At 33.5% G+C, this 16,112-nt stretch overlaps 2 protein-coding genes across 3 annotated transcripts in view; one reads left to right on the top strand and one right to left on the bottom strand.

The window, feature by feature from the left end:
- LOC148181975 (neurotrimin-like) overlaps positions 1-16,112 on the top strand; it is a 218,575-nt gene that overhangs the window by 16,479 nt on the left and 185,984 nt on the right. The gene's annotated exons all lie outside the window — the stretch shown is intronic.
- On the bottom strand, positions 15,315-15,829 carry LOC148181984 (uncharacterized). The gene is made up of 3 exons (XM_088049853.1): positions 15,722-15,829; positions 15,553-15,678; positions 15,315-15,495 (listed from the first exon to the last, which is right to left on the bottom strand). The coding sequence occupies exons 1-3, from the start codon at positions 15,765-15,767 to the stop codon at positions 15,365-15,367; spliced, it is 303 nt and encodes a 100-aa protein (XP_087905979.1). The 5' UTR covers positions 15,768-15,829; the 3' UTR covers positions 15,315-15,364.

The raw sequence follows: 16,112 nt of genomic DNA, 5'->3' as shown, positions 1-16,112 counted from the left end.
TATCGAAAATTTTTGAAATTTTTCATTAACACATGAAACTTTGTTAAATTTGGTAATTTTGCTACTTGTAGGGAAAACCGGGGTATAATGATTCCCCTAAAGTTTTTAACACTATAACAACAAAAATTTTGAATTGAAAAATCTACCACTTATGCAGCTTTGACAACTAACGGGTCGATTTCAAGTCACTGCGTTAACGCATATTTGCAACCGTTGCCAAGCTATGAGCAATGTGATTGGCGTTGCTATGTTGCAAATGGGATTTGCAGTAACGCAAGTCACACTTGAAATCGATTCCTAAGGTACTACAAGTCCGCCTAAAATGCATCCGAAATTTTGCACTATTTTTATTAAAATACTAATTAAGTGCAAGACTTCAGAAGGATTATTTTACCCATGGATTAGAGGTAAAACATCGTAAGGATGTGTTATGTTCAAAAAGTTTTGTAAGAAAAGCAAAACTTAGTGGAAACAGTGAATATATTTAAGCATTAAGATAAAATGAACTTAAATAATAAAATAAACTTAAATAACAAAAAATAACAACAAAATAAAGACTCTTATTGAATACATAAATAAACATTAAAAGAATTACATTTTTTTTTATAAAAACGAAAAATGTTTCTGATTTTAAAAGGTTTTAATTTCGCCAAAAAGAAATTGCAATTGAATATATTTTTCTCTTTGTCTACTCTTGCAGATTGATGATGAGCTTATTTTTGGCACACACTGCATCTAATCCAATTTTTTTCTTCTGAAGAGTGAGTCTATTTTTTACAACAAAAATACATTCAGAAAATATTCTTTTTTATGCTTATGTTTTTTTATTACTATCTTTTGTCAAATATCAGACAAATATTCTTATTAGAGGTAAAATGATCTCAGGATCGTTTTACCCAGTACTTAAGTGATCGTTTTACTCCAAGTGCTATAAGCACAAAGAACAAAATCCATACATTTACAACATGCAATGTTGCAACTGAATCTACAAAAAATTTAAAGTTTAATGCTAATCCATTAAAACACCATAGGTGTCATTTTAAAATTTTAATTCGAAAGGTAAAATACACTTGATTAAAAAATAGTATCCGCTCAGTAACATACAGGGTGATTTTTTTAAAACGGCAGGCGTTGTAGAATTTTTATTTATGAACCGATTTTAAAAATTTAAAAAACAAATTAAATGGTTTTTAATTTACTATAAACTGATGATTTTAAAATTTTTCTAAATGTCTTAGTATCTTTTGGGCGATACTCAACTTTCTTATTTTAAATTGGAACCCATATATTTTTTTTTATAATTTGGAAGAAATTAATTTTCTTGATTCAGAAATGTGTAATATGTTCTACTTTTAACCAAAAATATTTTTAAAAAAATTATCAAAATTGAAAAAAAAATAAGCAATAAATAAAAATTAATTAATAAAATCTAGGTGCATGGTGTCAAATAAAAGAATGCCGTTATTGTAATGTCAAAAAGCAGCAAATAACAGAAAGGATCGGCATTTTTGTTTGAAATTATTAATAACAAAAGACAATAATAATTACAAATCAGAAAAAACAACTACCTAATTTAATTAAAATACTGTTGAAACGCCATCCCGTTTTTTTTTATTGCACAATTGACACCTACGAGAAATGCATTGTGCATTGTAAGGTGTAGCCCCATCTTGTTGAAAGAAAACTTGTTTTTCCTGTTATTTGCTGCTTTTTGACATTACAATAACGATATTATGTTATTTGACACCACGCATCTAGATTTTATTAACTTTTATTGCCTAAATTTTTTCATTTTTGATATTTTTTTTTTAAATATTTTTTGTAAAAGTATAACATTTAACACATTTCTGAATCAAGAAAATTAATATCTTCCAAATTATGAAAAAAAATATATGGGTTCCAATTTAAAATAAGAAAGTTGAGTATCGCCCAAAAGATACTAAGACATTTAGAAAATTTTTAAAATCATCAGTTTATAGTAAATTAAAAACCATTTAATTTGTTTTTTAAATTTTTGAAATCGGTTCATAAATAAAAATTCTACAACGCCTGCCGTTTTAAAAAAATCACCCTGTATTTAATCATTTCATTGATAGATGGAACTAAGGGCAGTTTGGGAATCAAAGGGAATCATTTTACCTCAAAGGATTATTTTACTCCAGTTTCCCCTAACTTGTTTATTAATTTCACCAAAGTACAAAATCCTGAACAAAGTGGACAGGTTCTCCAGAGAGAAACTCTCGATCCCACTTTTGGAAGTCTCAACCACTCCTGCATGGTTTCCAATGTTGCAGTAACTGCAAACGTGGTTCGCTTTAAAACTGCTTTGCGGCACAAATGAAACTAGAGAATACAGGATATCCATAGACACATTCAGTTGGAAAGATAATAGTCACGTTCTTAGAATGCATCGCCATATGACTCTGTCGTAGCATTTGCGGAGAAATGGAATTAGAAAATTTTTGAGCAGAGCGGTAATTTTGCGAATTACCCGTGAAAATCCACGGGAGCACTTTTACAGAAAGTACACGCTATAAAACATAAAAACAAAAATCCTAGCAGTTTATAAATAAACGCTGATAATAGTAAGCAGTTTGTGGTTGTGACAAATCAGAAAATGAAATTGGACTTCAAACCGCGTCAACGTTTTACATTGAATAGCCACCTATTTATGATACAGCGTAAAATTTTTATGACTTCATAGACGACATGCATTTGGTTGAAGTTCAGTTGGTGCATTCGCTGCGTTTCCGGAATACAGATTAGTTTTCTCGAGTCGAAATCTGTGATTATTCATTACGTCACAGACTTAGACTCCTGTTATCAAACATCACATGCTGAAATGCGTCATATTTATGATTACATTTTAAACAAATAAAACTCGACTCGTAGTCTCGCTTGTCATCTTTCGCGCAATATTAGATACAGTTATCTAGACGTAGAAAACTCCAGGAAATGGGGACAAAGTTATGAAACTTTTTAAGCTATGCTTATGAACGTGCATAATACATTCCGCGCTTGCAACGAGACGGGGATATTTACATTTACCATGTGCATTTTATCAGATTATTGATTCTGACTTTGGTGCAGTTTGATCATCATATCCTGTTTCTCATTATTGTTTCACAAAGAAGGAGCTGGGGTTTGAAGCTTGTAACCTCATTTTTCAGACGTGTTTGAACTAGTTTTGTCGCCGTGGATTTCTGTATTCACGCGGTTATTGTCCATGCAAAATAGACACAAAAATTTCAAAAGCTCGGAATAATTCCCATTAGGCTGATTTTTTGTGTGGACGTTTATTTTACTGTTCTAAACAAAATGGAAAGTTATCAAATTTGCTACAAAAAAGATCTCGTAATATTTTTCGTAGGAGTTACCATTTTTCAAATATATGAAAGTATTTTTCAAAATTTTAAGAATTTGGCTCTTTTGTGCAGCACAGTCGAAACATAGAACTTAGTGTTTTTTTTAGATTGAGGAAGCATTGATTGAACTTAACCCACGAAAATTTCCAGCAACTTTGGAAATTAATCTTCTACAAATTTTTTTTCATGGTAGGTACTTATTTTCTTCAAGAACTTCTACTAGTTTTTGAGTGTCCTCAAAAAAACAGGAAGAATTTGATGTACATATCTTTGTTGAAATCGTACAATTTTGACTCATTTACCTAATTCAGGTAAGATATACCGTGGCAATTACTACATATTGTTGAAAAATAAAACTTAACTTTTTCACCCACAATTAAAACTATAACTCTTACCACCATTAAAACAATTACTATTTACTAGTTTATTTGAAATAAATAAAGACACAATTTTAATTGCCTTCTAAACTCCATTTTAGTCTTCATGTCTGTCTTCAGCAACCATCAGCAATAATAAAGTTGGTCATTACCAATATTTAAAATTGGTAATGCACAACATTTTTAACCATTTTGTCGCCGTAAAATCCTTTAGAGTTCTTAAAAGCAAAAATGGTTTCACTTTGTGGAAGTCTGCTGCGAGGTTGACTCCTAGAAGTACTCACACCTTTCAAATCATTCTTTTGCTTTTGCTGCAACAATGTTACAGTACAACGTGGACAGTAAATGTAAATTGGAATAAAACGTTTAATTCTCATGGGTCTGTGAATTCTAAGAGCAGTTCTAAGGTCCATAAAATACTCGTTTTTAAAGTAAGAATTTTGCCACCAGTCAACGTTTTCGTACACATGAAACATACTTCAGTTATTTTGTGTACAAAGAATCGCTCAAATATTTCAAACTCTCGTTCTAGATAACTAAATCATTATGTTATTACACTAGAGAAAGCAGATCTTAATATTGTTAAGTGTCAAACTTGCCTCTAAATACGGTGATGGAGACTAAAATGTAACATTTTGGAAATAATCATAATTGTGCTTTCACCTATTTCAGATAAACTACTCAATTTTATATTTTCAAATGGTAGTTAGAACTATGTTTTTATTTAAACACATTGGATAGTTAAGTTTAATTTTTTGAAAACTATGTGGTAATTGCCGAAATTTATCTAGCCCAAATTTGATGAAAATAACGCTTAAGTGTGAGATGTCAACAAAAATATACAATTCTCCATTTTATTTCTTTCAGGATTTTCAGAAATTATATTAGGTTCTTGAAGAAATTATACACAAAGCAATTCAATCTGAAGAAAATTAATTTCATACGATGTTAGAAAATCTGGAGGATTCGACTTTAAAAAAAAAAAAAATTATTACATCTTCAAAACGATTGGTTCTACGAAAAATATTATAAAGTTTTTTTTGTTGCAAATTTGATAAGATACGATTTTTAAAATAGGTGTTTTTGCCGTTGAAATTATCCGTGACGAAATATTTGCAAAGAATTGTTTTCTTTGACATTTACTACCGCGTACTTTTTTAGCAGCACACCTATCAATGGGGACTTTTGACAATTTCTTCAGAACAATAAAATGAAGATCCACACAAAAAATCAGCGAATTATTCCAAGGTTTATGTTTATTTTGCCTGGACTATTTATTTATTTTTTATCACCCACAACACGAAAACGGTGGTAATGTTAAGACAGTGCAAATGATTTTTATTAATTAAGCCGGCGCATCCACCATTTTTCCTCCTGAATTTTATCACTTAATAGCGCACATTTCTCGATTTTCCCTTACATTGCGTCGCTTTCCAAGCAATTTGTTATTATTTATCGCACTCGTGATCGCACTTGATTACATCACTATGTAACTAGAGTTAATAAAAACATTGCTCTAATAACATTTTTCATGCTCTGTAAGATGACAGAAACAAATGGTCGCCGCGCAATAATGTATGAGTTGTAATTTCACTTCGATAACCATCAGCGAGGATTGTACAGAATATCGAATTCAATCTGATAAGATTGCAAAGAATATTTTCCACTATTATTGTCGAATATTAGCCTAAAATCGTACAATTGTACTATATTCTATCAATGCTGAAGATAATGACGCGCAATATTCAAAACGAAAACACTATTATTGCGTAGCGTGGAGAGCCATTTTCCCAAAAGTAATAATCAAACGTGAAAACCCTCGTTTATTTTAATCACTATTGGTCGGTGATGGCATGTGTAATTATTGCAGGCGCCAATCAATATTTATTATGAAATGTAATCTTCAATTATTCTGGGCCCGGTGCGATAATCTATTATCCTGTTTCCATTATTAAAATTAAATTATTGTTTCCCGAAAGAATCACATTTGCAGGTCGTTGCTCAAATCATTAATCTCGCGATTTAAAATGTACTTGCACCTAACTTAATCCTTTCATAAATATTTATGGGGAAGTTTCAGATGCATCTTGCTTAAGCCTCGGGATCTCGAAGAATACCAAGCGTGCGCGAATACTACAATACATTTTCAGAACCCGAAGCGCCTTATTAATTATACACTGTATAGTACAAGCTATACATCATAATTTAAGCCTTTCAGTGTATAATGGACATGGGGTTGTAAGTTGTTTGCGTTTACACCTTCTTTTTAAAGGAATCTCTATTTGCATTAAAAAGCTTTCCGCTGTGCTTTTTACTCATTTATTTTTTAGTATCGTAAAGAGGTAGAAAAAGTAGTGAACGAGTTCTCTTTTAGTTTCGGTACTTGCATTGAATTAGGGGTTGAAATCTGTATTTTATTAACCGAGTTTAAATCCTTGAATTCCCCCAGCACATGCGACTATAAAAATTTCTTCCCTCAAGCTCCAGTTTTAATTACACAACTCTAGAACAAACACGTCGAAAAAACTAATTGAATTCGTTGTTTATAAAAACGTAAATTCCCACATCAAGTTTCGCTCATAATTCTCGCACAATTCCGCTTGTTATAAGTAGAGCTATCATGTTCACTCAGTTTCATTAGACTCGGGGGAGAAATCTAAATAATCGACGATATTTGAACAAGCCAACATATCATCTATTTATTTATGAAAAGTTTCCACATAGCGCCAACATTCTACGAGTTTCCACGTAGTCTCTTTAGCGTACAAATGAATAAAGCGCACGAAGCGAGTAATAAAAATGAAATTAATTTTTCTAGCAACATTTTGAGCGTTAAAATATTACTCTAAAGCGAGAAAGAGCGGTTGATTGAAGTCGTGGAAGAGAAACGAAACAGTACTCCACTCGGTATAACATACAGGTCTCGTTTACGTAATGCTACGGCATTACTTTACCCTTCAGGGAGATCTGCGAAATATTCGGTGCATCATAAATGCATTTTGCATGTTCTGGAAGTTGTCGTATCTGCAGCTGTTTCTGCGAAAAATTAACTCCCGGATATTGATAAAGACAACGGAGGAGATTCTCATTCCTTTAGTTTAATTGAGTTTGAGATAAATTGTTAGCGTTGTTGCTAGATGCACACATTAAAGAGAATTATTCCGTGCGGTTGTAAATGTCACCCAATCGATTGCTGGCGATCGGGGTTTTAAATTTCAGACTGTCTAATTTTAGATTTGTGGACAGTTCGTTCCCGAAAGTTTGCCCCCCACAGTTCGTCCCGGGCAATTGGTCCCCAAACCTTTTCGTCTCCGGTCAATTCGTTTGCCAGTTATTTTGTCCCCTTGAAAATTCGTCCGCCGCAAATTTGTCCCTGAAAGCTTTGTTTACATGCGCTGTAATAATAATAAGAACATCAATTGCACGTACATGTAATCCGTTTTTCATAATTTATTATCTGCATTCGGGTTGGCAACAGTTGTAGCTACCCTGAAAATTGTCGTTAATAATTTTTTTTTCTTATCGTGAGAGTATAAATAACCAGTATTTATTTTATTAATACAGTGTAACCATGATTATTCGTTCTTCTCGGGACCGGATAATCGAGTTGTTACATAAACATACGTTTAAGACAACTGAATTCTTTGAAATGTTTTAGGTTCATTGAAGAATTTGTGAAATTTTAAAACTTTAAAGATGTCCAAAAAAGAAATTTGATAAAGGTGAAGAATAAAAAGGAAATTTAAAGAATTTACAAAAATTAGCAGATCTAAGGAATCCAAACTATACTATAATCTGTGGAATTTTAAGACTGAAAGTCCGAAGAAAATTGAAATTAAGTCCGAAAGTATGAAGCGACTAAAAACCTAAAAAATTGGATAAAAAGAAAGCAGAAATTTAATAGAATCGAAAAATATCCACAATTCTAAAGTTAGGAGAATCCAAAAAGTTATAAAAATCTAAATTCAACAAATTTAATAAAAATTTTAAAGACTTAAAAGAAAATAAACTAAAACATTAATAATTGTAAATCCGGAGAGTCCAAAATTGGCAAAAAATCCGAAGAATTTGTAGAATTTCAAGGGTTGAAGTCCGAAATTCTAAAATAATAACGAATTAATTGACAGAATTCGAGGAATTTAAAGGAGTGGGAAAAAAGTTATAATTTTTTCCAAAAAATGGTTTCTATATTTTCAAATAGTTATAACTTTTTTAAAAATTAACTTATCGGGACGTTTTTTTTTATTTTTGGTTTGAAATGTACTTTTCAGAAAAAAATAGAAAAAAAATAAGATGATAAATTCAATGAAATTTTTGCTTTTTTGAGAAAAACCTGTTTACTCGAAGTTCGCCTTTTTTTTTCAAAAAAGACTTAAAACAAAATTTTGCGATAATTCCTTTATATCCCAGAGAGGGCCATTTTTTTTTATTTACCTAATTGGAAAAAATATTTTTTATTTTTTTTTTAATTTGAAAAAGGCATATTTAAAATGGAAAAATGGAATGAATTGAACTGACGACAACGAAATGTCTAGCGTGATTTTCACTTTAAATTATAATCGTACTTCTACTTGGCATTTATGACAATTAATGACAGTAGTTAACTAAAAATGCCTAGATATTTTACTGTAGTCGAAAAAGCAACACCCATTGCAAAATTAGAAGAAAACCGGTCGTTATGAGCAGTTGCTGGTGATTAGCAAATGTATAGCTAAGATAAAATGTTTGGACAAACACTGCTCAAAGCTTCATTTACATGATGGAAATTAAGGGAAAAATCCATGACAACGAAGAAATCGGTCTCATTTCGGTGTCGCCAATAGCAGATATGAATTTTAAGTAAAATTATATAAATCACATTCTTTTTATTGGGGCGTATAAATATGAAATGCCAAAACTCGGCATGAATTAATTTGCGTTGGAACAATAGGTGGGAACATCTTTCGGAGTTTTAAAGTTAGACATTCAGAATCAGGATTAAGTTGTCACAATTAGAGACAAAGTAATTCTTCGCGCAAATCCTCGACTTTATCCCGTCGATTTTGAAATGAAATAAAATCAAATGGCACCACCACCAAGAGACTTAACCGTTTAAATCATCGCGAAAGTTCCACTAATTCTTCCTCTCCGACGTAAGCGTCTGAAAAGCATTTCTGTGGTTTTTCTGAAGACGTCGTTTTATTCCAGCTCGTAGATCTTTATTTCTTCCGTAATTTATCTTAAACTACTCATTATTTAATGGAAAAATGCAGTCAGTGTTTCGCTGTGGTATCTGATCAATTAATCATAGGAATTAAAGCTGCACACACTGGAAGAGAGGTTTTAATTTGCAGAAAGCTGCGGTTTATTCCTGGAATCGACTGCATAAATTTGAATTCAGAAAGCAATTTATTCCGAAAATCGCGTTATTGTCGGATGATTAAAGTGGTAAAAAGAAAAACCGTGGAGGAGCAATGCTGGATACATTGTATGGTTTTAAAGTCGCTCGTACATCTTGAGATGATCGCCGCTTGAGCGCAAGTATATGCAAACTACGAGCGTTAAGAGTGATAAAAATATGATGCACTGCAAATGTGTTGTTATCACACTGAAAATGGAGTGCATTTGTTAAGAGTCGTTAAGTACTTTGAAAGTTTTGAGATACGCTTGAATTAATGCGAATTAGAAATCGGATCTATGTGCTCAATTTTTGCGCTACAATGTATAAAACCTCCATCGATCCGTAGTAAATTTCCCTGTGCTAACGTTGGTCGTAGCTGTGTATTTAAGATAACTTGTAATTTATATCAGCACAGATCACTCCTGCTGCCACATAAACCGAACCTGGAGGCCTCTAGAAGGTGGCGGTCCGGCCGCAACAACTCCGATCAACTCGCATAAATTGTGGAGTGTTTTTCAACGATAAATTTAATTTGTGCGTTTTTCTGTCGGAATTAAACAAGAAATATGTGGCGGGAAATGGCGGAATTAATGAACCAAATTCGGCATTCACAAACCATAGATATCGCATTTTAAGAGCCGTCATCTGGTCACATCGACAAAAAAGTACTCATCAGCAACCTACACCGAATAAAAAATACGACGTGACGGAATAAATGAAATATTGCTGGGAATGGGAATTTGTGTTCATCACGTACGGGGCTACGGCGATTTATTCATCAATTTTTCTCGCGCACTGGTCTGAATTTGTTCCGTATTTTATGGCGGATTTGCGCTGCAGAGGTCTTGAATAAGTGCCACTCCCGGTTTGTCGGATTTCTAGGGTACATGCGGTCTCTGCTTTTCTTCGTTGTCTAAGAATTCATCAATTGCACTTCAAAGTACAGCAACTAAAGAGCCCATAAAAACCTGCAATTTACCTATCTATACCTACTATATTTTTATTTTTTCAGTTCTGTATATTGAACTACTTGTTTAGTCAATTTTAGATCCTTCAGATTATTCGGTTTCTGTAGATTATTTGAACCTGATTTCTTTCATTTTTTAAATCTTCTGAGGGTCTGATTTCATGTTGACTTGCGGCATTTCTAATCAAAGTTGCGCCTTAGTAACTCCAATTAAACTGATTAGCAACTGCGCCAACGCAATTCTGCGCCATGACTTAAAATCGAGCCCCAAGTTTTTCAGATTTTTTTTATTTTTTAATGCATTAGACTGGATTTTTAGCACCAGAACTACGAAAATCGCATTTTCACTGAAAACTCTGAAATTATACGAAACTACAATCGGCTGGAATTCAGTTATTTGTTGACTAGCACACTTGTGGATTTTGCGTGAAATTTTGCGAAAAAATGAGAACCAATTATTTAAGTTTGCTAAATAAGCTAAAAATTGACAGAAGTAACCTAATCCGGATAAAAACGCCAGGAATAATATTTAATTTTTTTGGGAATATGTTCATTTGCTGATCTAGAAAACACTTAAAAGTTGTTCTTTCAATAAAGGAACTCCCAAATTCGAGGAATGTGAGTTTTGGAGAAATTGAGGTTTGAAAAATGTACAACTCAAAATTCAATATCCGAAACTTTCATTACTTATAACTCAGTTATTTCTGGATAGACCTTAACGAATCTAACCTTTTTGGATTTTATGTGAAATTGAACACCAATACTTTAATATTGCTTTATAAATAAGCGAGTTAGCGACCGAAATTGAATTGGAGAATGAAATAGCTGCCTTCTACATTGAAAAAATTAAAATTTTGAAGACAGACTGACCCGACTTCTAAGGACTTCTAAAATTGCGAGAAAAACGATTTCGAAAACAGTTTTTTTATATTTGTCATAATTTTGGAGATATCGGGAAAAATGGTTTTCGGAGCTTTAAATTTTTGGCCCTCTGGCGACTAAACGAAATTTAAAACGTTTCTAACTCAGCTATTTGTTGACGGACGAGGAAAACAAGGGTGGTTTTAGATTTAGCGCAAAATTCTGCGTAAAATGAGCCCATATAGCTTAAATTTTCTCAATAAATAGCCGTGATATCCACCAAATTACATTTTTAGAGGGTGTTTTTAGGGTAATTTTGAAGACGCTGTTTCGGGGCAAAAACGACGTTTAGTATTTTTGAGTTACACATTAATCGAAAGAGGAGCTCTAGATCTATCAACTGTCCAAATCTGAGATCGATCGGGCAAATAGTTGAAAAAAAAATTGAAAATTTTTCATCGATTGAGTCGCAAAATGTTTTAGTCCAAAAAAATTAACATTAAATTTTCGACTTTTGAGGGCGGGTTCTAAAGTAAAATGACCTGAATGGCAGCAAACTTTTACACTGAAAAAATGAAAATTTTGAATTCGAACGCTTATTAAAATTATGATATTATAAAGTTGCATCCGCAACCAGATAAGAAAGTTTCGCTGAGATTACAGTCCTCTCTGCCTAGTCCCGTTAGCATTTCTTTTATTTATTTTCCCTTCGTGAACATTACCGATTGTAACAGCCCTTTGTTGGTATTAGTAGTAATTACAGCAACCTTGCGCTTTAACCTTCGGGGATTTTTTTTGTCAAGCCCGTAAACCGTGTGAAAGTGAAGACGCTATTATACTCCAGGGATTTAAGGCGGTCCCGGAAAGCTCTGCCGCCTCCCACTCTCCCGGAAAGCTTTGGTGTCAATACTTTCCAGCATATCGAAGATAACAATATTTCCTTGGTGCGTGGTTTTGCATTATACATATCTTTAAGTATGCGTAAGGGTTTTGAGATTTTGTATTCGTGTGCTTTTCGAATACATCCGGCGTCGTTAATGCGATAAATGCGTCCACATACAGGAGTTATTGTGAGTTGTGGTCGGAATGTAAAGCTTTTACAGTGATTAACTCGCAGAGTGTCGCTCTTTCAGGAGTTTTGTACTAAGTGGTGGCTATTTTTTCCATGACATATTTTTAAAGCGGCTCCCCATTTTCTTCGCGATTTTTCATGTATTATTATGTTGTGAAATATTTAAGGGGTGTTACCTACGCCTATCATTTTTCTCGGGGAAAAATGGACGCGTTCACTCACTCATTTTGACTTTATCGCGCGGTGTTTAAATAATAACATGTTTGGGAAGTATGCAATTTTTACCCCTAAAATAAGCGCTCGCTTGTCTGGCGAAAATGCAGAAACGATTGTATTTACTACACAATTTATCAAGCAAACCAAAACAGAATACAATTTTCTGGTGGCAGATAAATGTTGCAGTGGTGAACAGCCTGTCACTTGAAATAACAAATCAAGCGTGAAGGAAAACATGTCTTGGTAACTGCATTTCCTCCATGTTTCCAATACTGCGAAGATTAAAAATTATGGTTTTGTTCGGCGCGCAGGAAACTTATACATTTTCATAAATAAATTGAGAGGAAATTTTATAATGCTAAGGGACGATTTCACCACCCACTTAAACTAAGATTAGTTTCTCTTAAACGCAGATCAACATGAAATATGATTTCACCAACATTTTTAATCTGAGGTTAGTACTAATCTACGTTCAGCAAGTAACCTGGTCAATTTCAACCAGTTAACACGCTAAAACTGAGAATAATGAATTGTCAGTTTTTGACATTTGTATTTTTATCAAAATTGAGAGAAAGAAAGGTGATTTTTGGCGATTCAAGTAAGAATGAGAGTGAATTTGTGGTTCCAGGAGGCCTAACAGACTGCATGCATAGTCTAGATGCTAAATATTGTTCTGGAGTGTATTTAAGATTTCACCTCGTAAAGGCAAGCAGCGATATTTGTTTTGGAGCCAGTTGCAAAGTTATTTGAATTTTCAACACAGATAAATACAAAATAATTGCTGCTTTTATCTTATCATTGTTATTGCAATAGCTGACCTTCTGCATATAATTCGTAGAGCAATGGAAGACGTTTTTCTAGAGGTAACTCCATCCCGTGTCTTAAGATTATCTCATAGCCCAAGAAAAAATTCAAAATGATTGTTAAGATCCTATTAGACCATGCTGAAGAGATAATCCAAATCATCGAGAATATCGAACGCCAGTAGCTGGAAGACAAATACTTTGAGATACATTGAACATTTTAGAACAAGAAAATTGCAATGAATCGTCTGAACTCACGGGGAATTAGTTTTTAATTTAATTAAAGTTTGATTTAACATTTTCATTGTGTTCCAAGCAATCAACATTTAAAGACTATTGTTTCTAGTGAGTGTTTCACTTTTCCTTTAGATTTTTTTAAAGGATCTTGAGCAATGGTAAAGGCGAAAATTGATTTGCAAGAAATCTTGAGTTTCTGTCGGACAGTACTGTTCCTAGTCTAACTACCGCTGCAAGTTGACTCTCTGGAACTCGCGGAAGTTCTTGCGCGAGCGATTTTCGCTCCAGTGTATATAAGCATTTTTGATCTTGCTCAAGTTCTCGCGACTCTTTCAAATAAGAGGTCTGTGAGAAATTGCAAAAGCCAGAACTCTCTAAATTCTTGCGAAAAAGAATTTATTGCAAACAGTGTAAACACATAAGCAAGAACTCGCACAAGAAGTGTCGCGAGTTTCTCTTAAGTCTATTTCACAGGCTTAATGGTCGTTTTACCAAAAAGGAGCTCTACAAAAGGTCGAAGAATTTTTTCTACACATCTTCATTCTTTGGTGCTTCTTTTTTAATCACTTTTATCACAAGATCTATTAATACTGACTGTTAAGAAGATGAATTTTCTTTGAGTTTGATCACCAGAACGTGTTTCTTAAGATACAAGACGTAATAGTCAGTCATAGTGACAATAATTTGCAGCATTGCCAGTGTTCTTCTTGTCTAGATCGCAGTTTTATAAATCTCGGTTTAAGGGAACTTTTATTTCCTCTGTGAAATCAGAACAAACAAAACCGAGTTTAAAATCACCAGCTAAACTAAACTCAGTTTATTAAAACTGCAGTTAAACGCTAGTTGGTGAAATCGGCCCTAGTACATGTAGGGGAACAATTCGTAATATGTAGAGACATTTAACTTTTCACATATTTCTTAAGTTGGGCCGTTTTACTTGCTTTTATTGAATAGAGTGGCAATGAGGATAAAACGAGATAAAAACTTCAGACGTGATTTGTCCTCGGAATGCTCTATAAAATTCAATGATTGTGCGAAAAGGCACTGGAGGATTTTCTGACGGATTTTTGCATATATGCAGTTTGTTTTGCATATTGTAAAAGCAGCCTTCATATTCCATAATTGAACTGAATAATTTAAAAAATGCATTTCCCTTCTGGAATTAAAATTCTAGCAACAAATCCAGCTAAAAATACTTCCCAACTTTTTCCCGTCCCTTTAATCGGCCAATTAAAATCGACGGCTATATTTCTAAGTGTGTGACCGCAGGCAGCCCTTGTACGATTCCAGATAAACCCGCGTAATAAATTATACAACCTTATTATCGACGGTATCACCCCGTCCGCAACACATCCCCGAACCCATAAAATTACCGGTGCAAAAAGCTCGATGTCAGCTTGCACACGAAATCTACATTTTTCAATAATTCATCTAACCACGCAAACACGAAACACAGATAGAGTGTCAATGATTCAGACATTTCAATATCTCCCGTTTTTTTTATTATATTCTAAATTGCCGCAGGTGGATTGTACAAGTTCTAAATTCGATCACAACGTATTGAAAAGACGGTTTAAATTGCCACGAGTGTAACCTGCCGCGCTATATTTAAAAAGTGTCAGTCATAGTAATAAATCAGTTAGAAGAGATTTTAGCTGTTCGAAAGTGATTACTATTGATTTGGAAATGGATTTTCGTAATTTAGGGGAAAAGATGAGACCTCAAAAATGTTTCCGTCCCGACCTTCAAACAAGTAATTTTTTTGTTTGGATGACGCAGCAGTGCCACGCCTTGTAATTTTTCATCTGGATAACTGATTCTTTTTGCTTATTTGGACTGGATGTAGATTTATGATTACACTTTTAGTGGGCTCGGGTAATAGACGAGTTTGCATCGGCTACATTTATTCCCATTCGAGCCGAAAATATAAGCAACTTCTTGATGAAGCTTTCGAATCTGAAATGGGTTGGAAGCCCTGTCGTCGGCGAGTTTGATAGTTTGGAGGTGTCAAAAAGACAAACCAACAAAACAACGAGTAGAACTGCAAGTATTTATTTATAACAAAATTCACGCAGTTAGTTTAGACTTAATCGTCATCTTCTTCTTTATCGCCCAAAAGCTCCTTGTTACACAAATCTGTGTCACAATCAACACATTTATAGTTGTCGGCGGATTGGCAATCTTTAGAGTCTGTACACCTTTTGAACTCGATGTCATCTGATAGACATACAAAATCAGAATATATCTGAAAGTTGATTGGTCAAAAGTACTTACGATCGAAATATTTATAGCTTGTACAAGCGATTTGGTCTTTTTCACATTCCACCTCGTTCAAATCTTGCGCATGTTCTTCGCAATCTTCACCTTTGCAGTACATATAGCACTTCAAAGCAGAAGTACCTAGGAAAATGTAAAAAAGGGAAAAATAGAATTTTTTTCTTACCAATATCGGCAAAGCACAAAGCAAGGGCTACCACGTAGAATTTCATCTTGAGGCGTTGAAAAGAAAATAATGCTTTTGGACTCTTTGTGGTGGCTTTTATATGCTTTTATGATATTAATTTAGTGTGACAGCAAATGGATTTTTAATTTGGCCGTTGTAATAGGTACGTACCTACTTAGAAATTTTTCCAACAATGAAGTGCATTTTTGTGTAGCATATTTAGTTTCTCGAAAGGTTTGCAATGGTTATAGATAAACTATTGATAAAATGTTGTTTATGCACTTGAAGGAGTAACCATAATAGCCGTCAATATTCCAAAAACTCGACAATTTAAAATTCGTACTTTATAAGGAGTAGGTATAATTTTTTGATTTTGGAAATATTTTTATTT

The sequence above is a fragment of the Gnatocerus cornutus genome, chromosome 1 (assembly GCF_029298725.1).
Source record: "Gnatocerus cornutus isolate USDA-ARS CGAHR chromosome 1, icGnaCorn1.1, whole genome shotgun sequence".
Lineage (NCBI taxonomy): Eukaryota > Metazoa > Arthropoda > Insecta > Coleoptera > Tenebrionidae > Gnatocerus > Gnatocerus cornutus.
This window is presented reverse-complemented; position numbering and strand designations above follow the sequence as displayed.